The sequence below is a fragment of the Erinaceus europaeus genome, chromosome 7 (assembly GCF_950295315.1).
Source record: "Erinaceus europaeus chromosome 7, mEriEur2.1, whole genome shotgun sequence".
Classification (NCBI taxonomy): domain Eukaryota; kingdom Metazoa; phylum Chordata; class Mammalia; order Eulipotyphla; family Erinaceidae; genus Erinaceus; species Erinaceus europaeus.
This window is the reverse complement of record NC_080168.1, coordinates 13,533,054-13,556,403: the sequence shown is the minus strand read 5'-3', so window position 1 is coordinate 13,556,403 and position 23,350 is coordinate 13,533,054. Positions and strand designations below refer to the sequence as shown.

Sequence of the window (23,350 nt, the reverse complement as noted above, 5' to 3'; positions counted from 1 at the left end):
TCAACCAGGTACTCCAGCTCCCTGCCCCAGTCAGGGAGATTTTCATCATGTTTTCTATGAAGAGTTTTATAGCTCTAACTCTTACAATTAGGTCCTTGATCAAATGCAAAGTTTATTTCTTTTTAAAAATTATTTTATTATTATCTTCATTATTTATTGAATAGAGATGGTCAGAAATTGAGAGGGAAGAAGGAGATAGAGAGGAAGAGATCCTGACATCTACTCAGCTTCCCTCATTGTCTGTCCATGTGCCAGCTCCATCCTGCCTTGGCTTCTGTTGCTTTGTGGTAGGTTTTGAAGTTAGGAAGGATGAGTCCAACTTTGTTCTCTTTCAAGATTGTGTCAGCATAGGTACCCTGAATTTCTATATGCATTTTATGATTACTTTTTCATTTCTATAAATGATCCAGTTGTTGAACTTGAAGGTCACTTTGGGGTATAATGCCACCATAACAATATTCATTCTTCTAGTCTATGAAAATGGAATGCCATTCCATTTATTTAGGTGTCCTTTCATTTCTCTTGATAGTACTTAGCAAATTTTCAACAAAAAAAAAAGTTTTGTATTTTTTTTTTGTTTTGTTAAATGAGCCTTCATAGTTATTTTGGTCTTCTTTTGATCATAGAATGGAATTGTTTTTTTTCTTTTTTTTTCTTTCATTTTTTTTCCCTCCACGGTTATCGCTGGGGTTCAGTGCCTGCACTATGAATCCACTGCTCCTGGTGGCCATTTTTTTCCATTTGATTGGCTAGGATAGAGAGAAATTGAGGTGGGGGGGAGAGAAAGGGGAAAGAGAAAGATAGACACCTACAGACTTGCTTCACCCTTTATGAAGCAGCCTCCTGCAGGTGGGGAGACAGGTGTTTGAACCAGGATCCTTGTACAGGTCCTTGGGCTTCATACTATGTGCGCTTAACCTGGTGTGCCACTGCCTGACCCCCTCAAGGAGATTGCTTTCTTAATTTCATTCCTTGCATGTGTATTCCCATTGTTTAAAGATGGAGTTGATTTTTGTATATTTACTTTATTTCCCGAAACCTTGCTGAACTTATTAGTTACAATAGTTTCTCTGTGGGGATCCCTTAGGATTTTCTAAATATGAAATCTGCAAATATAGAAATGTTTACTCTTTCCTCTCCAATCTGAACCTCTCTCAGCTCCTTTTCCTGAGAATCATCCTGGCTAAAACCTCCATTGCATGTTGAGTAGGCATAGTTAACGTGAGATCCCGATCTTCCGGAAGATAGGAAAATGTCTGGCTACAATATTAGTAGTAGGGTCAACCCCACAGTGGTCAAACTGATGAGACTGATAAAGATACCATTCACCTAATTGTAGAAGACCTATTATTAAATACTTGGTTTGCTGAGCAACTTCAGAAAGAAGTGTTGAATTCTGTCAGACTATTTAATATGAAGTGTCTATTGAGATAGCCATGTTTGTCTTTGTGTGTGTGTGTGTGTGTGTGTGTGTGTGTGTGTGTGTGTGTGTGTGTATGTTCTTAATTCTATTGGTCAACTGAGTACGTCACATTGATATTTCGTATGCTAAACCGGTCTTGTGTTCCTGGGATCGATTTTATTCTTTCATGGTGTTATCTCTTTTATATATTGATGGTTTCTGTCTGCTAGTGTTTTCTTGAAATTTTTTTAAGTTTTCTAAAATTTTATTTATTATTGGATAGACAACAGAGAAATTGAGAGGAGAAAGGGAGATATAGAGGAAGAGATACAGAGAGACACTTGCAACTATACCTCACCTCTCGTGAAGCTTCCCACCTGCGCATGGGTTCTGTGGGCTTGAATCCACGTCCTTTCACACTGTATTAACCAGGTGCACCATTGCCTGTGTTCCCCTTTGTTGAGAAAATTCTCATGCAAATTAATGTGCACAAAATTTGTCTAATAAGAGATAATGGGTGACCACAGAACAGCTCATCTGGATAATATGTCATGTGTGCAAGCCAAGTTCAAACCTAGTTCTCACTGCACTGGAGGAAGTGTCAGTGCTGGAGTCTCAGTCTCTCTCCTCCCACCACCCTCTGATCATCTGAAAAAGTCAGCCTGACAACAACAAAAATAAATAAATGAGAGACATTGATCTATAGTATTTGTGTGTGTAATGTTTTGTCTGTTTTTGTAATCCCTAGTTTTTTTATATTTATTATTTATTCCCTTTTGTTGCCATTGTTGTTTTATTGTTGTAGTTATTATTGTTGTTGTTATTGATGTCGTCGTTGTTGGATAGAACAGAGAAATGGAGAGAAAAGGGGGAGACAGAAAGGGGGAGAGAAAGACACACCTGCAGACCTGCTTCACCGCCTGTGAAGCGACTCCTCTGCAGGTGGGGAGTCAGGGGCTCCTAGGGGATCCTTAGGCCGGTCCTTGCACTTTGCGCCACGTGTGCTTAACCTGCTGCGCTACCGCCCAACTCCCCAATCCCTAGTATTTTTTAATCATTGTGCTCTCTTCTACAGAATAATTTTCTACAGGCAAGAATCCATTTCTGAGCTGTCTGTTATGTTTCACTGCTGTTCTCATTTTTACCGGGAATATACTTAGGAACTGAAGCACTAGGTCACACTATAGTTCTGTTTAACCTTCTGAAGAACATCAAATGATTTTCCAGAGTGGCACGTTTCCAGCTTTGTGTTTATCTATAAAAAAGAAAACAGGAGTCAGGCGGTAGCGCAGCGGGTTAAGCACACACCGGCATAAGGATCCTGGTTCCAGCCCCCGTCTCCCCACCTGCAGGGAGTTGCTTCACAAGTGGTGAAGCAGGTCTGCGGGTGTCTATCTTTCTCTCCTCCTCTATGTCTTCCCCTCTCTCCATTTCTCTCTGTCCTATGCAACAATGACAGCATCAATAATAACTACAACAATAAAACAAGGGCAACAAAAGGGAATAAATAAATAAATACTAAAAAAGAAAACAGTTGTTGAACATGGAGGTCAGTTTGGGGTAGAATGCCACCATAACAATACGCATACTTCTAGTCTGTGAAAATGGGATGTCATTCTATTTATCCACATCTCCTTTCACTTCATTTGATAGTACTTTGCTCATATCTCTAAAGATATGAGTCTCCCTCCTTCTATCTCTCAGGATTTCCCTTTATATAAGTTGTTTATTTTATTTCATTATTTTTGGATAGTAGAAAAGAGAAACTGAGAAGGAAGGGGAGACAGACAGAGGGAAAGAGACAGACAGAGAGACGCCCGTAGCCCTGCCTCACAGCTCATGAAGCTTCCCCCCTGCAGATGGGCACCTGAGGGCTTAACCCTGGGTCCTTGCTCACTGTAGCATATGGTCTCCACCAGATGAGCCACTGTCTGACCTCAGATTGCTTGTATTTTTTTAATATCATTATTCTGGCCTTGTTATGCCTGTGACTGAAATCTCTCCCCTGATTGTGGTTGTTGGCACGGAGAACACTTACTGTATTCTGACATCAGGCTGGATTCTTTGTCGTTCCAATAGTTTTCACTGGCTCTTGTGGGCTTTACAGGCACGCAAAAACCTATAACTAGTCAATTATAATGGTTTTGGTGTTTCCTAGTAGACTCTTCCTTGTCTTTCTCTTTTTTTTTTTTTTTAGAAATTTCTTTGTTATTATCTTTATATAATCGATAGAGACAGCCAGAAACTGAAAGGGAAGGGGGCCGATAGAGGGACAGAGAGACCCTGCAGCCCTGCTTCACCACTTGAAAAGCTTTCTCCCCACAGGTAGGGTTTGGGGGCATGACCCCAGGTCCTTGTGCATTGTAACATGTGTGCTCAACTGAGTGCACCACCATCTGGGCCTCTTCCCTGTCTCCTGAAGCCCGGAGGAACAGGTGGACGTTGAGAGCAGAATCCTGCCCTGCACTCCCAGTGTTAGTGTCTCTGTGCTGCGCACACTGTCTATCAAGACACTCCCTTGTAGACGTCTCTTCTGGAGTTTGGTGTTTGGTTCTGTTGCGAGCACACCGATGTGCTGTGCTGTATCGACCGCCTGGCGATCATGCAATTACCTCTATTTATCCGAATCACTTTGAACGCAATTTAATTACGGAACAAAAGCACCTCCTTCCAGTCTGTTCTCATTCGCATTTGCTTTATCAAGCAGTCTCAGTCTGAAGGCAGTTGAATCTTCCCTCTGAATATTTACCAGTCGTTATCTCCCCATACTCGTCCACCCCTAGTTACTCTCTGTGGAGAGAGTTCCCATCACAGCCCCCCAGCCCCCATCTCCTTCAGTCTCCAGAAGGGATTCATCTCTGCACTGAAAATTCTGTCCTACTCATCCTTTTCTCAGAAGACTCATCGATTCAGTTTGGGAACATTCATGCAGCTTTAAAAAGTAAAATAAATAAATAAATAAACAGGGAAGGGAGGCTGAAGAGTTAGCACAGTAGTTCTACAAAAGACTTTCCTGCCCAAGACTCCAATGTCCCAGGTTCAGTCTTGGGCACCACCACCATAAGCCAGAGCTGAGCAGTGCCCTGATTAAGAAAAGAAAAAAGATAAATAAATATCAGAAGTGAGGAGGGGCAGGCAGTGGCCAAGCCGGTTAAACACACATAGTACTAAGGGCAAGGAATCGGGTTTGAGACCCCACTCCGCACCTGCAGGGGGACACTTTATGAGCAGTGAAGCAGGTCTGCAGGTGTCTTCCTTCTCTCTACCTTTCCTCTTTTCTCAATTTCTATCTGTCCTGTTATATAAAAAAATTAAATGAAAATTTTTTTAAGTGGAAAAACATGGTCATTGGGAGTTATGGACTTGTACTGCAGTCACTGAGCCCCATAACCATAGTAACAGAAAAGAGAGAGAGAAAGAAAGAAAGAGAGAGTGAAAGAAAGTAAGAAGGAAAGAGGGATGAAGGAAGAGAAAAGAAAAAAACAAATGAAATATTGGGCCAGCAAATCAGCTTACTTGGATAGTGAGCTACCATGTGTGCAGCCCAGAAATATTTAGCCTGGCCTCTATTGCACTGAAGGAAGTCTCAGTGCAGGTATCTCCTCTCTCTCTCTCTTTCTCTCCCTCTCTCTGCTTCTCTGTCTCTGTCTAAAAAAAAAAAACAGGTGGATACATAGATGGATATCTATTGATAGATGATAGATACTCAATACACACGCATACAAGCCTGCATACAGACATAGGTGAACATCCCTGGTTTCTAGTGAGCCATCAGGAGAGGGACCAAAAAATCCCTGCTTGGTCCGCACATGGCTTTGGCCCCATTCCCGCCCCCCCCCACCCGCTTCTGAGAGGGACCCAGGCTACTGAGCTGTGCAGCTGCTGGGGTGTGGATGGGTGGGCTGGGGGTGTCCCTCAGCAGGCCTGCACAGAGCCCCCCCACCCCATGCAGCTCTACCTGGATGTCCTGCCTTTTAAAGGCAAGTTGTTGGGGTGTGAATTTCTTCCTGCCCAATCCACCATCTGTCAGGTCCCCTTCCGGTTCCATTCCCTGAGTGACAAGGTGACACTTCTAAGCCCCATCCCACCTGAAGTGTCTGCCCTTGCTGGGCCCTGCTTCCTCTCCCGTCTCTCCATGCCCACCCAGAAGAGACTAAAGTCGTGTTTATGCTTCTCCCTGGAGCCAAAAAAAGCTGCCCACAACTGCAAGGACAGGTGTAGCACCCATTTTCTGGGGACAAGGTAGAAAGTTGTTTGCCTCCAGTCAGGTCTTGGACCTTCAAGAAACCCCTGTCAGTACTCTGGATCCCCCTGCCTTCAGCACCCTGCACCCCTCCCACCGTTGGGCCTCAATTTCTAAATCTCCAATTTCAGGTCTTCCTGAATGGTCCAGTGTGCTCCCCAGAGCCAGGCACCCCTTCCCCACCTTCCAACCAGGGCCATGTTCCCACCTGGGGTCCTTAAAAGCAAAACATCATGGGGTGACTTTACTGCTCTGAGGCATCTCTCTCCCTCTCTCTCTCTCTCCCATTGCCCCCAGGGTTACTGTTGGGGCCATAGCTTCCAATGGCCTTTTTTTCCTCTAGTTGATAAGACAGAGAGAATTTGAAAAGGAAAGGGAAGCTAGAGAGGGAAGGGGGGAGGGGGGAGAGAGAGAGACTGGGACCTGCAGAACTAGCTTCACCACTCGTGGAGCATTCCCCATGCAACTGGGGAACAGGGGTTCAAACCTAGGTCCTTATACATGGTAGCATGTGCCCTTAACTGGGTGCACCACCACCTGTCCCCCCAAGACATCTTTTTTCAGGTAGAGAGAGAGAGACAGAGAGAGAGAGGAGATATCACAGCACCGAAGCTTCCTCTGGTAAAGTGAGGTCAGACTCGAACCTGGGTCATGTGTGAGACAAAGCAATGCACTCTCCAAGGCGAGCTATCTTGCCAGCCCAAAGATCCTTCCTTCCAACCCAGACTGAGTTTTCTCTGTTACCCAGATCCTCCTCTCATGGGCCTCCCTGGAGGGGTGGGGACAGGCTCAGAGCCCAGGGCGAGCCTGAGAGTCTAAGGCCCCTTCTGAGTTACGGCCTCCATCTTACCCAGTACCCCCCAGGGGGGGTTCCTGGGGTGCTCCGGTCCTGCCATTATGAGACCCCACACACACACACACTCCATTAACTGGTCAGACCTGTACAGGGGGCTGCAGACGGCTTCTGGGGCACCAGAACCTTCTTAGGGTGCTGACTCATGCAGGGTGGGACCCAGGTCCCAGCCCAGGCCTGAGGCCCCACCAGCTCCCAGGCCCTGAGCCTCAGAACTCTGGCAGAGAGCACAGAACAGCAGCCCCACCCACCTCTGAGTCACCACCTGTGGGCCCCTGGCACCCTCTGACCACACACTGGGCGGGTCTCAGCCAGATGTGGCATGGTGCCGCCCTAGGCAGGGCTCCCCGGCTCTCTGACTCACAGAATCTGTGCCCCAAAACCGGGCGGCCACCACCTCCCAGAGGTCACCAGGTGTGTATCCATCAGAAACAACCAGTGCTCCAGCAATGCTCTCTGTGCCCAGGACAGCAGCAAGCCAAACACAGCCAGCCCTGCCCTTCCAGAGCTTTCTGTCCCCAGAATACAGGTACTGATGAGGACAACGTGACAACAGTGCAGAATGAATGAATGAATGAATGAATGAATGAATGAATGCAAAATGAATGAATGAATAAACCCTCCCCCTTACAGTCACAAAGCCACCCCCAAACTCCTCCACCTTGAAGCTACTAGGACAGAAAAACAGAGTGACAGACAACAACCACCAAGACATCAATGAAAGGCCTTAGAGACTTTAGGGAGTGGGGGACAGCCAGGCCTGCCCACATTCGATGGACAGAGGAGAGACTTGTAAAACGTCCTCCAGACTGAGAACATGTTTTCCTGTAGTAAGCACCTTGGAGGCTGAAATTCCAGTTGTTTGCAGAGTTCTGCCAGTTCTTCTGGGGGAGCCAGGTATGGTCTTTAAAATGTAGTAAAATTGGGGGGATGCATTTTCTCAGCATTTTTGAACCTCCCTCTTTTTTGAGGTTTTTTTTCCCCAAGATTTATTTTACTTGCTCAGAGAGAGAGGGAGAGAGAGAGAGGCAGAGAGAAAGGCAGAGAGAGAGGCAAGAGATAGACAGAGAGACAGAGAGAAGCCAGAGCACCACTGCAGTATATGCTGGTGCCAGGGACTGAATAGGGAAGCTCATACATGCAAGTCCTGTGCTCTGCCAGCTGAGCTATTTCCCTCAGCACTGATTTGTTAGTTTTAGATGTGTTCAGTTATTTCTATTTTATGAGAGAGACCAGCACATCCTGTGTCAGGGATTTCATTTGGCACCTCACACATACAAAGCATGTGCTCTGCCTACTGTGTCACGTGCCTGGCCGCCAGAGACCCTCTTTGATAGACAGTGACAGAGACAATTGTAGAGAAGTCCCCTCTGCCCTTTGTCAGACCAGGAAGCCCCCTGGATAGCAATCCGGGAACTAACAGGAGCCCCCCAGTGTTGACAGTGCACTGGAAGGGGCCGCTTGGGTCATCACAGAAAGCACTCACTAGAGCTGGCAGAGTACAGATTTATTTATAGCTTTCGAAACAGGCACACACCAGAAGGTGGAGTGTGGGCTTGACCATGAGGAAAATCTTGCCTGACTCCCAGCTCCAAGTGAGGTAAAAAATGAATTTAAAGGGAACAGTCCTTTGAGTAAGGAAGGACTGATGGACAGGAAGTGAATTTGCATCGAGGTAAAATTTTCTGGGCTTTTAAAAGTTCCTAGTCACTAGACTCCTCTTTTCATGATTGGCCAGTTCATACTTCAGATTTGCACAGGTAGAGGTGGATAGTCACTGCCATGGGTCCAAGGTCACAAGTAGGCATTCTTACATCATGTAGGCGTCTGCCATCTTGGTATCTGCCATGATCTGTGCCATCTTGTTTCCTGTCATGAATTCCGCCATCTTGGTTTCTGTTCCTACAGCTAGCAATATACTACCATAACTTGAGGGCAACCCCAAGTTCCTGACTCCCTGCTCCAGTTACCACCTACTTGCATTCCTCCCCTCCCCCCCCCATCTCCTTCTCCTCACTTCTGAAGGTAGGATCATGTGGTATGCAGCCATGGTGGCTGGTTTTTCTCATGTGTGGGATGCATGTAGGGCTGAACAAACAGGCATCCAGCTCTGATACCACAGAGCTCTCAGCTTTACGTGCATTCTGTAGAGTGTATACCTTAGCATGAGTTCCAAGGACAGCACCAGGGGAACTCTGTGTTGTGATATGGTGTTTATCTCCCCTCCCTATTTTTTTTATAAGTTTTCTTTTTCTATTTTAATTATCAACTTTTAGACAGAGAGGCAGGGACAGAGAGTGAAAGACACCACAGCACCGAACCTTCCGTCAATGCAGTGCAGGGTCAGGTTCAAACCTGGGTTGTGCACATGGCCATATTTGAAATTTTTGAAAGTATGTTGGCCAGATACAGTGGAAACATGTTTGCACATGGCTCAAACACAGCAAAAACTCAATAAGCAGGGGGGCAACAAATAGCTCACTTAGTAGAATAAACGGTTTACCATGTACAAGAACCTGGGTTCAAGCCCCAGGCCACCACATAGGAGCACACGCAAAGAGGAAACTTGAGGAGCAGTGAACCAGCCCTGCGGTGTCTCTACTCTCTTCTCTCCTTCTCTACCTCTGACCCTTTATCTGGAGAAATGATCTCACTTAAGGGCAGAAGTTAAGGAAGAAGAACAGAAAGGGAAAACAAAGCAGAACACGGCCAAAGCAAACGGCTCTGGGGAGGTAAGGGTGGGATGAGGGCTGTCACGTCCTAGTGATGATGTTGGAGGGGGACCGAGGCTGGTGGTGAGAGTGTTTTGCAGACATCTACCATGGTGAGATGAGAAATTGTATCCGAGAGTCAACAACTGTACTGTAAACCATCAAACTTCACCCCAGTAAAAAGGGGGGGAGTCTAATAAGAGCAGTGGGTTTGCACGGGAGTAAATAAATGAATAAACTCCAAGCTAAAATAATTGTGGTGGCAACAGTGATGATAATGACCTTGAATGGCAGGAAGAGAAGTCCGTATCTAGAGAAATGGAGGGTCCAGGGGCTTGTAGTCAGAGCAGGAAGCTGCCTTATTGGTGACAGGACTTTCATTTTTTAATTTCTTTTTATTTTATTAATTTTTATTATTGCCTAGAGATAAAGAGAAATTGAGAGGGGAGGGGAAGATAGAGAGGGTGAGAGGCAAAGAGACACCTGCAACTCTACTTTACCACTCCTTAAGTTTCCCCCTGCAGGTGGAAACCAGGGCCTTGAACCCAGGTCCTTGCACATTGTAGTGTGTGTGCTTAACCAAGTGCACCACGGGCTAGCCCCAGGTTTCTTTCGTCTTCCTTCCTTTCTTCCTTCTTTCCTTCCTTCCTTCCTTTCTTTTTTTTTTTTTTTTATTACCACAAAGGTTAGAGCTGGGGTTCGGTGGCAGCACTATCCACCACTCCTGGTGGCATTTTTTTTTTCTTTTCCTTTCTATCATACTTGATAGGACAGAGAGAAATTGAGAGAGGAGAGGAGATAGAGAGGGAAAGAGAATGATAGACACCTGCAGACTTCCTCCACTGCTTATGAAGATTCCCTTTCACTTCCCACAGGTAGGAAGCTGGGGCTCAAACTTGGGTCCTTGCACATGATAATATGTGTGCTTAACCAGGTACTTTACCATAGGGCCCTCTCAATCACGGATTTCCATCAGCACTCTCCTCTTGGGAGACTCCACAGCTGAACACACCCCGCCCCCCAAAACAGCATGTCTCTTGAGCCCCACTTCCTTGAGGGACAGGAAGCCCAGCCACCCACCCAGTCACCTGATCCAGTCCTGCCCACAGGGACAGCCCCCCTGCCCACTCCTCCCACAGACACCCTGAGTCACTGGCTCTGTCACTTCTCTGTCACATCTTCCCATCCCCAGTCCCCACCCTGGTCTACCTATCACACCTGCATGAGGCCTGGGTGACACCTGCACCCTAGCTTCCACCGTCCCTCTGCCCCCCCCCAGAGCTTTTGGGGTGCTGTCACCTTCTGGGTCACCATCATCAAGGATGTGACCAGGAAACCGCTGAGCCAGTGCAGAGCCCCACCTGGCCCTTCCCCAAGCCCAGTGGGAGCTCCTGTGTTATCCACGGGCCATGCCAGGGTCACAGCCACGGAGCCCTAAAATCCCGCAGCCTCTGGCTGGACACCCCCACAGCCCCCGCCCCAGGCTTCACCATCTCTGACGTCCAAAGTTCAAAGCCACTCTCACTCTGTTCTTGACTCTACCCCCTCCTGCCCTGGGGTCCTAGAGCAGAGGTGTACGATGGCCTCAACTATGTCCTTGTCCCTCCTGAGTTTTCTCTGTCCACCCCCTGCCCCAACCACTATTCCAACCAACAGGTTCCCGCCGGAGTGCGGGACCAGCGCCCTCTTCTGGCTGGGCTGGGAACCCCACACTCCTTGCTTTGCGCAGTGACCCAAGAGCATCTTAGCTCCTGCTGTCAGGCGCCCCCTATTGGCTGTGAGTGGAAGTCACAGGATCTGTGCTTGCATCATTGGGGGGCTTTGCCACGTTTGCAGTAAGCATCCCCACCCGAAGCTGCTTCTGGGAGCCATGTCCTGTGAGAGGCCCAGCACTAAGCAGCCTGAACTTCAAGGTCAGGGGGTTGCCGGCGGGGCCTAGTGGTGGCGCACCTGGTTGAGCGCACATGTCACAGTGTGCTCACTGATCAAAAGCTATTTAGTTTTTTGTCATCACAAGGACATTGCTACTCCAGCCAGCTTCTTCAGAGTGGGAGAGAGAGACAGAGAGAGAGAGAATCAGAGAGACAGGGGAAACAGGGAGAGACACCACCGCACCGAAGCTCCCTCCAGTGTGCGGAGGGACGGGCTTGAACCCGGGTGCAGTGCAGTGTGTGCTGAACCAGGTCCCTGCTAGGTAGACTCTCTTGCCAGCTCTTAAAGTTTTGTTTTTGTTTTGCTACCAGGGTTACTTCCCAGGGTTCAAATTTACCACTCCCAGTGGGCATCTCCCTCCCTCTCTCTCTTTCTCTCTTCCTCACTCGTTTTTACATTTTTTATTATATTTATTTACTGGATAGAAACAGCCAGAATACTGAGATAGAAGGAGGAGAGAGAGGGGGAAAGAGACAGAGAGACACCTCCAGCCCTGCTTCACTACTTGTGAAGCTTTCCTCCTGCGGGAGAGGCCCGGGGGCTTGAACCCAGATCTTTGTGCACCGTAATGTGTGTGCTTAACCAGGTGTACTACCACACAGTCCCACTCTTCCTATTGTATTTGACAAGACAGAAAGAAATTGAGAGAGGAGGAGGAGATAGAGGAGAGAGAAAGAGAGACTTCTGCAGACCTGCTTCACCAATCGTGAAGCTTCCTCCCTGCAGATGAAGACCACCACTAGCCAGTGCTGAGCAGTACTCTGGTAATGAATCAGTTAATCCTAAACGGAGGAGTGCAGAGGTGAACGGGAAGGTGTCCTCGAGTCCAGAAGCCCTTTCCTTCTCTCCATTTTCCAGAAGCAGAAACAGAAGTGATTGCTCTTCCAGACCTTTGAAACCAGTATATTTCATAACTATGTGTGGCTGCGGGTGTTCGCTTGTTTTTCTTTCTTCAGAGCACTGCTCCTCACTGGCTTATGGTGGTGCTGGGGGTTGAACCTGAAACCTTTGGTGCCTCAGGCATGAATTTTTGTTTGCATAACCATTATGCTATCTCTCCCTCCCAGAAAAGATTGCTCTAAAACTCTCCTGAGTCTCTCACCCTTCTATGAATATAACTGCCAGTTCCAAAGATATAATCAGGAATTAGGGCAGCCCAGGAGATGTGCAGTGGATAAGAGCACCAGAATTTGCTGTGAGAGTTTGATCCCCAGCATTGCATGTGTCAGACTGATGTTCTGGCTTTCTTTCCCACTTTTTCTCTGACGTTAATAAATAAACAAATAAATCCCTAAGTAGAGAAATAGGGGCATGCATTTACATACCATGTGGGTGAATCATATGCCCCTAAAACTTCATAGTCCCCATGGGACCCCAGTCTCAGAATTCCTAATCCCACCCACCAACAGCTTCCACCATTCCAAGCCCCCCCTCTGAAAGCCCCTGGCCTCCTGGAAGGTTTGTTGGCAGGGAAGTGGTGGGGGGGTGCCTTGGACCGGCTGCATCCCTGAGAGAGTATCCTGATTCATGGGTCTTCTGTGGTCACCCCAGAAGAGACACTGCTCTGTTGGTGCAGTTAGTGGGGGGAGCAGGACTTGTGGTTTCCATAGCAACCAGGCCACAAGGTCCAAGCAGAGAGGCCACTGAGCCACTGACAGGCTGGGCCACCAGTGGAGTCTCCCCACAGTGATGCCCCACAGGCCGGTGGTCTAGCTTCTGCCCTGCCCACCACGCTTCCTCCTGTCTGAGACAGCTTGCTTCCCTTGCCCAGCTCTTCCTGAGTCCTCTTTCTGTCTGGGCAGCTCAGTCCCCTCCTGAATTATTCCACTAACAGTTGTTTCCTTGAGAGCCAGTTATGTAAACCACTGGAAATGCTCACCCCTGGGAACAGAATAAACAAGCCTTAATTATGGAACCACACATGAATGCATCTAAATTGTAGCAGTTATGCTGTGATTGCCTTTGACAAAGACGTGCAAAGTGGTGTCAACTCTGAAAGGGGGGGGGGGGGCTGCCCATCCTCTGAACAGAGGAGTTAGTCTGACAATCCTAACAGAAAGCTGTCCTCTCTCCATCCCAAAGCAGCACCACAGCCACATTCTGGGCTCCCCAGGACCACTGCACCCACTTCCATGGACACCGGGGTGACAGAAGCTCTAGAACAGGCCTGGGAGATACAGGCTGGTGGCTCCAGGGCAGGGGACAAAGCAGCAGCTGGAGGGAGCCCTGAGTTACTGGCAGAAGATGAGATGCCCTCCACTCACCAGGAGACGCAAAGCCGAGAGCCCAAGCGGGGACTCCAGAGAACTCCCTCCTCAACCGTGCCCTGAGGCACCGGAGCCGGGTCAAGGCCAGGGACAGCGCCCCACCCAGCACTGGCCACTTGGAAGGTCAGTGCCACTGGGGACAACTGCAGCCATGGGGACCATATTCAAGGGGAGCAGAATAAAAACACCACAGATTGTCAAGGGCACGTGGAACCATCACTTTAAAAGATTCAGATTCCCCCGCAGGGCTATAGATGCTTCTGAAGAAAGTGTGGATTCAAATAATTCGACCTGCTTCTATTGCAAAAGGGGAAAAAAGGAAAGAAAGAAAATAAAGAAAAGAAAAAGGGGCTGGGAGTCGGGCGGTGGCGCAGCAGGTTAAGATCACGTGGCGCAAAGTGCAAGGACCGGCATAAGGATCTCAGTTCAAGCCCCCAGCTCCCCACCTGTAGGGGAGTCACTTCACAAGCGGTGAAGCAGGTCTGCAGGTGTCTGTCTTTCTCTCTCCCTCTGTCTTCCCTCCCTCTCTTCATTTCTCTCTGTCCTATCCAACAACAACGACATCAAATAACAACAACAACTACAACAACAATAAAAAACAAGGGCAACAAAAGGGAAAATAAATATAAAAAAAAGAAAAAGGGGTGTAGGTGGTGGTGCAACCTGTAAAGTCCCCACGTTATCTTGCACAAGAACCCAGTTCAAGCCCCCAGTCCCCAGCTGCAGGGGTACTTCACAAGCAGTGAAGCAGTGCTGTGGGTGTCTCTTTTTCTCTCTACCTGCACCTCCCTCTCAATTTCTCTCTGATATCAAGTAAAAGAACAGGGGAGAGGGGGGAATTGGCCACCAGAAGTAAAGGCACTAAGCCCCAGCAATAACCCTCGTTGGGAAAAGAAAAGAAAAGAAAAGAAAAGAGAAGAAAAGGAAAGACATCTGGCCTAGGTAGTGGCAAGGGCTTAGGTTCAGGGTCCCAGTTCCCATCTGCAAGGGAGAAGCTTCATAAATGGGGGGGGGGGGAGGAAGGGAGAGGTGAAAGGGAGAGGAGGAAAGGGGAAGAACTGGACAGCCCCTCTGCTGAGCTGAGAGCTGTCCCACAGAAAGCAGTGTTATGGAGAGCACTGAAGTCAAAGATGCAGGAGGGCAGAAGCAGAGAGAGAACAAGAGCAAACTGGCAGGTCATTCGGTGGCTGTGATGGGCAGCCATCACAAAGGTGTCTTTATCAACCCCATGTTAAAGATTCAATTAAAAACAAAAAACAGGGGCCAGGTGGTAGCGCAGTGGGTTAGATACACATGGCACAAAGCACAAGGACAGGCATAAGGATCCCAGTTCGAGCCCTTGGCTCCCCACCTGCAGGGGAGTCACTTCACAAGCAGTGAAGCAGGTCTGCAGGTGTCTGTCTTTCTCTCCCCTTCTCTGTCTTCCCCTCCTCGCTCCATTTCTATCTGTCCTATCAAACAACAACAACAGCAAGAACAACAACAATAATAATAACAGTAACAAAGATAAACAACAAGGGCAACAAAAGGGAAAAAAATGGCCTCCAGGAGCAGTGGGTTTGTAGTGCAAGCACAAGCCCCAGCAACAAAAAAAAAATTTAATTAAAGTAAATAAATAAATAATAAATAAATAATAAATAAATAAATAAATAACAGCTGAGGGTTCTGGCAGTGGTGCATCCACTAGAATGCACATGCTATGATGTGCAAGGACCCAGGTTCAAGCCCCCAGTCCCCACCTGTAGGGGGGAAGTTTCACAAGTGGTAAAGCAGGGCTGCAGGTGTCTCTTTGTCTCTCTCCCTCTCTATCTCCCCTTTTCCTCTGTTTCTGTCTCTATCCAAAAATAAAGAAATAAATAAGTAAAATATTTATTAAATAAACAATAGCTGAGGCCCAAGGAGACTGAGTCACTTACCCCAAGGTTGTTAAAAAAAACAACAAGGGCAACAAAAGGGAAAATAAATAAATAAATAAATATAAAAAAAAGCCACATGATGCCCGTTCTGGCCCCTGGGACCGTTGCCAGGTTTGTACCTAAGTTTACAACCTATGTGTGTGTGCACATGTGTGTGCGAGGAGCAGCCTGGACTAGAGTGAAAGTGACCGCACAGACAACATGCCAGGTCACCCCATGCTTCACGGGACAGGGAAGACACCCTTCACCCCACTTCCTTACCTCTCTGGGGCAGGGGGTGGGGGGACTTGCTATAGCCCTAGGTGTAGATATGCCTGAAAATCTTTTCTTTTTCATTTTTTAATTTGTGATTAATAGTGATGGACAAGCTTGTAAGATGGCAGGGTAGAGTTCCACATCAGACACCACCGAACTTCTTTGGCTGCACCCTCCCACCTCCCAAAGATAGCCACCAGAGTTCTCACAAAGTCTTAGTGACAGTCTGTTTGCTACTGTTTTGTTTGTTTGTTTCTGGTTTCTTGTCTTTTTTTAAAATCTTTTTTCATTTTTATTTTTTAATATTTATTTATTCCCTTTTGTTGCTCTTGTTGTGTTGGGTTTTTTTATTGTCGTTGCTGATGTCATCATTGTTGGATAGGACAGAGAGAAATGGAGTGAGGAGGGGAAGACAGAGAGGGGGAGAGAAAGACACCTGCAGACCTGCTTTACTGCTTATGAATCGATTCCCCTGCAGGAGGGGAGCCGGGGCTCAAACCTTACGCTGGTCCTTGCGCTTTGTGCCAAGTGCGCTTAACCCACTGCGCTACTGCCCAACTCCGTTTGTTTGTTTGTTTCTGAAAGTTCATGTGTGTCTGTTCTATAGATTCTACAACTGAGTGAAACCAGCCAGTAGTTGTCTTCAATCTCTTTGCTTATGTTATGAAACATAGTCAGCCATTATGTCCCAAAAGACACAATATCATCTTTTTTTGATGGAGATGTATTTCTCATTGAGCTGGCACACTAGGATAGGTTTCATGCACACATATACACCTAGCTCTGTGCCCGCACTCACCACACCCACTGCCAGATCCCAGGGACCACCCCTCGGAAGACACACCGCCACCTCCACACGGCTCCCTCCTATAACTTCCCTTGTGTGGAAGCTCACCATCCCAGTGACCTGGAGTTCACGTCTCCTAACTCAGCACCTTGTTTCAATGCCACAGGTTCACAGGCGAATGAGGACTTTGTGAGTGAGCCCATGACCTTGGATGCCCCCCAGATCCAAGCCCCTCTCTGGCGAGGACCCACTTGGACAGAGCCAGGCGCCCAACCCCCGAGGTGAGAGGCAGCAGGTCAGAGGCCATTGCTGTGGCGTCTGTGTGGGGGCTACAGGGCGTGTGGTGCAAGGAGTGTGTAAGGGCTGGCAGGTGGTTCACCCGGTGGGATGCACCCGGGGCCTCCACATGGGAGCAGCTGCCAGAGACGGAGCTTCACGAACGGTAGAGCTGCGCCATGGTGTCTCTCCTTCTCTCTGTTTCTTTCCCTCTCTGTTTTCCACTCTAGCTAAAATTCAGCGAAACAGAAAGAATGGAAGGAAGGAAGGGAAAAATGGCTTCCTAGAGTAGTGGAGTCATGCAGGCACTGAGCCTGGTGATAATTCTGGTGGCAAAAATAAATTAATTAATTTAATTAAATAAATAAAAATTTCAAGGCTGGGGGAAATAGTGATGTTAATGTGCTGTGACAACTTCACATCCTTTTTCTGTGCACTTCATGCATGTCTTCTCAGAGAATGGAATCTTATGTTGACACATCTGGCCTTGCAACCTAGTTAATAGTGTGTCACAAATACCCCTATGTTACCAAATAGACTTTGACACAGTCACTTAGCAGCTATAAAATAATCTTTAGATGACTGGGCAGAGGCTCAGTAGCTGTGATCCTGCTGATGAACTCTGAATATTAAGTCGGCCCTGACTCCTGCCCGCCGTGTCACCCAGAGGCTCAAATAGCAGGGCTTAACAGGCAAGACGTGGGCTTAGTTTTTGTGAAGGAAGTCAGAAGGACTGTAGGTGACTCAGAGGCAGAGAGCAGGACTTACATTCCCAAGGGAGCAAGTTCAAGTCCAGACACCGCATATGATTGAGTGGTGCTTTGGGAGAGGGTGGGGGAGCTCGGGCCCCTTCCCCTGGACCTTCACTGCGTGAACCACCTTGTCACCTGCACTGTGGCCACCAAGAGCTATGGCTGGTTCCAAGCGTCTCTGTTCCATCCCTGGGTCAGACTCTCCTCCCTCTTTGCTGAGAGACATCTTGCTTAGCCTTTCTTTCTGCTGATGGGCATTGGGGTGATTCCCAGTTTGTTGTTTGCTTGCTTGCTTTTGCTGTTCCCAATAAAACCACTGGCAATGTTCTCAAACAAGTATTCTGGTGACACGTGCGCTCATTTCTCTGGGTGTGAATCCCCCCGAGCAGAATACCTGGGCATCAGGATGCGCTGAAGCAATTATTAGAAGCAGTGGGACGCTTTCTCCAAACATGTGCCCTTGCCAGCTTAGAGCAGTGTCCTGGCCCCCAAGCCTCACCAGGCTAGACCTGCCAGTCTGTGTGGCCATGCTCTCCTACCACACCGGGGGGTTAATCTCCTTTTCCTGATGGCTAGTAATCCATCTGCTTGTTGGTCACTCAGGTGTCTTCTTTTGTGGAATACCTGTGCAAGTCATGTGCTCACTCATAATCACACACACACACACACACGTAAGATTTTTTCAAAGAGTGGCTGGGAAGTGAAACACTGGATAAACATTGGATTCTGAGTGTGAGCCTCTGGGTTCAATCCCCAACACCCCACATGGGACAGTGAAGCTCTGGTGTTCTCTCTCTCTCTCTCTCTCTTCCTCTCTCTCTCTCTCTCTCTCTCTCTCACACACACACACACACACACACATATACACATATCTTAAAAATTACCCAGAACTACCTAAGGCTTCTTTTTAGTTGCTTTTGTTTGTTTGTTTTTGTTTTGTTTTGTTTTGATAATTACCCAAATAGCTTGAATACAAGTCCTTGGTAACATCTATATATTGCAGTTATACGTTCAGCCAGTTTGGGGCTAAGCTTGAAGTCTTCCTGTCTGTCTCGGAGCAGAAACTGTTTATTTCAATCAGACTAATGTCCGTTTCTTTCCTTTACTGTATGTCTTTTTCCATACAAAAATGTTTGACTACTTCTGAGTCACAAAGACATTCTCCTGTGTTTCCCCCATGGCTGTTTTATACTTTAAGCTCTCCGCTTGGGTCTCTGAGTCACATGGATAAAGACTTGCTCTTGTATCATTTACTAAAAAGACCTTCCAACCCCACCACCATAGCATTGGAGTTTCTGTTTCAAGAACCCTCTGACACAGGTGTGTGGGTCTCTTGCAGACCTTTCCTCTGTTGCGTTGATCTAATTTTCTTCCCTTCTGCCAATAATCACATTGTTTGAAATCCCACAGCTTTGTGCGCAGTCTTAAAATCTGGTAGGGTAAGTCCTCCTACTTTATTCTTTTTAAAGCTCAGCTTGGCTATTTTAAGCCCTCTGCATTTCCATATACATTTCAGAATCAGTGTGTCAATTTCTGCTCCAAATAAAATCTGTTAGGACTTTGAAGAAGTTCACTTTGTCTCTGTGGATGAATCTGGAGACCACTGACATCTGGAGATTGGCACTTTGAAGCGCCCATTCTCTTAACATGTCCTAACGTCTCATTTACTTAGAATTGCCTTAAAGTGACCCTGCAGGGGTCATGTCTCACCCAGTAGAGCACATTTATTACCATGCACAAGGACCCTGGTTAAAGCCCCCAGTCCTCACCTGTGGGGGTAGGGGAGAATTTACAAGCAGAGAAGCTTCAGGTGTCTTTCCTTTCTGCCGCTCCCTCTCTCTACCTCTTACCCTCTATCTAAAAGGAATGGTGGGGCCATGTGGGCACTGAGCCCCTAAGAAAGGAGAGACTGAGTAGTATTAGTATCTCTATCTTCTCCTCCCCTCTTGATTTCTGGCTGTCTTTAGCCAATAAATAAATAAATATAGTAAAAAAATGTTTAATTATTTGACAAGACAGAAAGAAACTGAGGGGGAAGGAGAGATAGAGAGATGCCTGCTGCCCTGCTTCACCACTCGCAAAGCTTTCCTTCTGCAGGTGGGGACCAGGGGCTCGAACCCCAGTCCTTGTACATTATAACATGTGCACTCAACCAGGTGTACCCACACCCAGCCCCAGTAAATATTTTTTCAAGGAATAAGTCCACAGGTCTTCCAATGGGACATGCCTTTGCCCCTTGCTAATTCCTCTCCCTGGAGGAATTTCAGGGGTTCTCCATCACTCCCAGGCCGGGCAGCTGCATAAAATACAAGGGGGTCCACATGGCTGGCCTTCAACCGAACAGCCACACCAAGTGGTACCCGCTGTGCTCTAGTCAGTCCAGCCTTTCTGCGGGTTAGATACTGTGACCATTGTGCCCTCGCTCTGAATGGGGATCCCTGCGACATCCCTCACTGCCACCAAGGACATATCCATGGCACAGTGAATCTTGGCCAGTGCAGAACAGGAAACATCTTCCATCTCAGAAACCGGGTGTTACCATGGAGACATGCAAGCTCCACACACAGTAACCCCAGGGACAGCTCTTCAGCTGCTCTGGAAATCTTCTGAGGCCAGGCTGTGGCTGAGAGACCCACCGTCTCTCCAACCTTGGAGGCAGGAATAAGCCACTGCAGGGTGGAGCTGGCTTTTCTCAGGATGCCATTTGGGGTCAGTCTCCTAGAGCAGAGCAGAGGCTCAAGGAAAGCATCCTAATACCAGATGATCTCACTCATAGGTGGAACTTAAGAAACAAGGACAGAAAGAGAAAACACAGAGTAGAACTTGGACTGAGTGGGTTGTATTGCACCAAAGGACTCTGGAGAAAGACAGTAGGGTGGGGGCTCAGGTGCATGATGGTGCAAAAGGACCCAAGCTGGGGATGAGAGTGTTTTGCAGACATCTAAAGTAGGGAGATGAAAAACTGTGCCCGTGTGTCAACAACTGTATTATAAACTATTAACCCCTCAATACAATGATTTTTTTAAAAAGTAAAGAAAGGAAATGCATCCTGATCCTAATCAGCCTGCAGATCGAGAGATGGAGAGAACGGGATAAGGCAATACAATCTGCCTTTCCCGATGACCCACTGTCTCAACCAAAGAAGCAAGAGAGGGGAGAGCGATTCAAAGAGATGAAAGTGATCTCAGCCGCTATGAACCGACTGCGATACCCAGCCTTCACTTGAATCCGGCACCCGGGGAGGAAAAGCTTCAAAGACAATCAGAACCCACAAGACAGCTCACCCTGGGCAGTGCACCTGCTCGACTCAGCACAGGACCCAGGTTTGAGCCCAGCCCCCACATTTACTGGAGGAAGCTTTGGGGCTGTGCTACCTCTCCCTCTATTTCTCCGTCGCTGTCTCTGTCTGTCTGGAAATGATGACCAGCAGTGGCGAAGCCCTGAGTGTCTACACAAAGACCGTCAGAGCAGTGTGGACTCATCAACTACTGGACGATGTTGAGGAATCACTGTTAATATTCTTTAGGCAAGTTAATGGATTCTGGTTATTTTTTTTTAAGTCCTTGCCTTTCTGATATACATTCTGAAATATTTGGACGAATTGACATGGTATCTGGGATTTGTTTCAAAATACTCTAAGCCCAGGGAAGGAGTGGGTGGGGTGGAACTAAGCCTGGTCTCTTTCACTGTGGGAGCTGAGAGTTCAGTTTGTGGCAGGGGCGGGGGGTAGGAGCTCATTATATTTTTCCTCTCTATTTTAGCATGTTTTGAAATTTTCCATAATCAGAGCTGGGAAGACAGCATAACAGTTATGAAGAAAAAGAAAAAAAACTTTCATACCTGAGGCTCTGAGGTCCCAGGTTCAACCCCCAGCTGATATCACCATAAGCTAGAGCTGAGCAGGGCTCTGGTGAAATTAATTAATTAATTAATTAATTAATTTTGAAGTGTCCCATAATCAACAGTGTCAATTGTCTGGGTCCCCTTCCCTGGGAGGTGGGAGAGACTAGCCAGTCTCACTGCTGATCAAGGTGACCAAGGGGACAACCACAGAAGGCCTCTGAGAGGCAGCACTGAGCTGATGTCCGCCATGTTGTGCTCTCTCTCTGTTTGCAAAGGGTCCCAGGGCAAAGAAAGACAGGCTGGGTGGTCTGGGAAGTGGTGCAGTGGATAAAGCTTTGGACTCTCAAGTTTGAGGTCCCGTGTTCAATTCCTGGCAGCACACGTATCAGAGTGATGTCTGGTTTTTCTGTCTCTCCTTCGAAAGAAAGAGAGAAAGAAAGAAAGGGAGAAAGAAAGAATGAAAGAATGAAAGAATGAAAGAAAGAATGAAAGAAAGAAAGAAAGAAAGAAAGAAAGAAAGAAAGAAAGAAAGAAAAGAAATGACGGAAGGAGGAACAAAGAAAGGCAGGCTAGCATACGTGCCCACACCCTGGGCAGACCCTGCAGCCTGAGAATTTGAAGACTCCTTGCAGGCCCGATTGTGCAAACTGAAGCTCCCTCCAGGCCAGGCGACAGTGTCCCCGGGAGAGAGACAAGCCCTGCAGCTCTGTCTGCCTGCCCTGCTGCCTTTTAGACATGACCCAGATGCCCTCGGCCAAGACAACGACGGTGGGACAGCTTCACCTCATGTCTTCCCTGGCATGCCTCCACCGGGGAGGTGGCACAGGACCTGGCATGGCCCAGGCTGCCCGTGGACCCTGAAGGATGCTCCCTGGAGCTTTCGACAGGCCCCAGGCCACATGGACGGGATGACCGAGGAGTCGCCCGTCTGTCTCTGAAAGGGCTTCTATTTTTACACGTCTCAGAGCAAAAATATAGCTGCGGCTGGTGCTTCACAGTTTAGACAGCTCATTTCATAGGCTTTTGACAGCTGTCTTATTCTCGGCGCTTCCCAACACTGTGCCCCGTTTTGAGAAAGTGGAAGGAGACTTTCCGCCATCCGCAGGAGACCTTCATGTGGGCGGTGGGACCCCTGCCTCTTCCTGGTTTATCCTCCGGGTGGGCGTGGTTTGTGGTGGGCGTGGTCTCGATGGTCGTGACCCTCCCATTTTGTACCAGTAGCTAGAGATTTAGCAAAGATCTCGGCTCTCCCGCTCCCGCTCCCGCTCCCGCTCCCGCTCCCGCTCCCGCTCCCGCTCCCTCTCCCTCTCTTTTGCCTCGTCTTTTCTTTCTTCATTCCTTCCTTTTTCCCTCCCTTTCTTCTTTGCTACTTTCCATTATTCTGTCCTTCCTTCCTTCCTTTCTTTGCCACCAGGGTTATTCCTTGGAGCTTGGTGCCCTCACGACAAATCCACTGTTCCCAAAAATGATTCTCCTCCCCCCCTCTTCCTTCCTTCCTTCCTTCCTTTGGGTTATTCCAGGTTATTTTCACCTGTTAATAGGTTTTCCTCTTCCTGACTTTAGCCTTATAACGGTCCGTCTTGTTTACCCTGTGTTGTAATGGCCTGTTAAGCAGTTTCATTGGCTTTCTACCCTTCCAGCTGTTATTACTGTTAAAACTCAGAGCTCCTGGGTTTGCCCCACCACTTGAGTTTGTTTTGTGTAGCTACTTACATTCCCAAGTTGCTAGAGCTTTGTCAGTTTTAACTCATTTTATTCCCAATCTGTTTTTCTAGCTATAATCCTTTTTTCATTATCATCTTTATTTATTTATTGGATAGAGACATTCAGAAATTGAGAGGAAGGTGATGATAGGAAATAGAGAGACACCTGCAGTCCTGCTTCACCATTCACAATACTTTCCTCCTATAAGAGGGGACTTGAACCCGGGTCCTTGTGTCTTGTAGCATCTGCACTCAACCAGGTGTGCCAGCGCCCAGCTCCCCTTGCTATAATCCTTCATGTGCCTCTTTTTTTATTTTATTTATTTATTTTCCCTTTTGTTGCCCTTGTTGTTGTTTTTATTGTTGTTGTAGTTATTATTGTTGTAGTTATTGATGTCATCATTGTTAGA

General features: G+C 47.6%; 1 protein-coding gene across 3 annotated transcripts in view; it reads left to right on the top strand.

Annotated features, from left to right (window-relative positions):
* The window catches only part of NGEF (neuronal guanine nucleotide exchange factor), a 96,002-nt gene that overhangs the window by 18,524 nt on the left and 54,128 nt on the right, over positions 1-23,350 (top strand). For 2 of the 3 annotated variants that reach the window (XM_060193795.1, XM_060193793.1), the window contains exons 2-3: positions 13,227-13,531; positions 16,533-16,647. In XM_060193795.1, the coding sequence (XP_060049778.1) occupies positions 16,578-16,647 (70 nt within the window). In that variant the 5' untranslated portion in view covers positions 13,227-13,531; positions 16,533-16,577. Of the gene's footprint in view, positions 1-13,223; positions 13,532-16,532; positions 16,648-23,350 lie in introns of all 3 variants that reach the window. The other variant, XM_060193794.1, reaches the window with a different exon arrangement.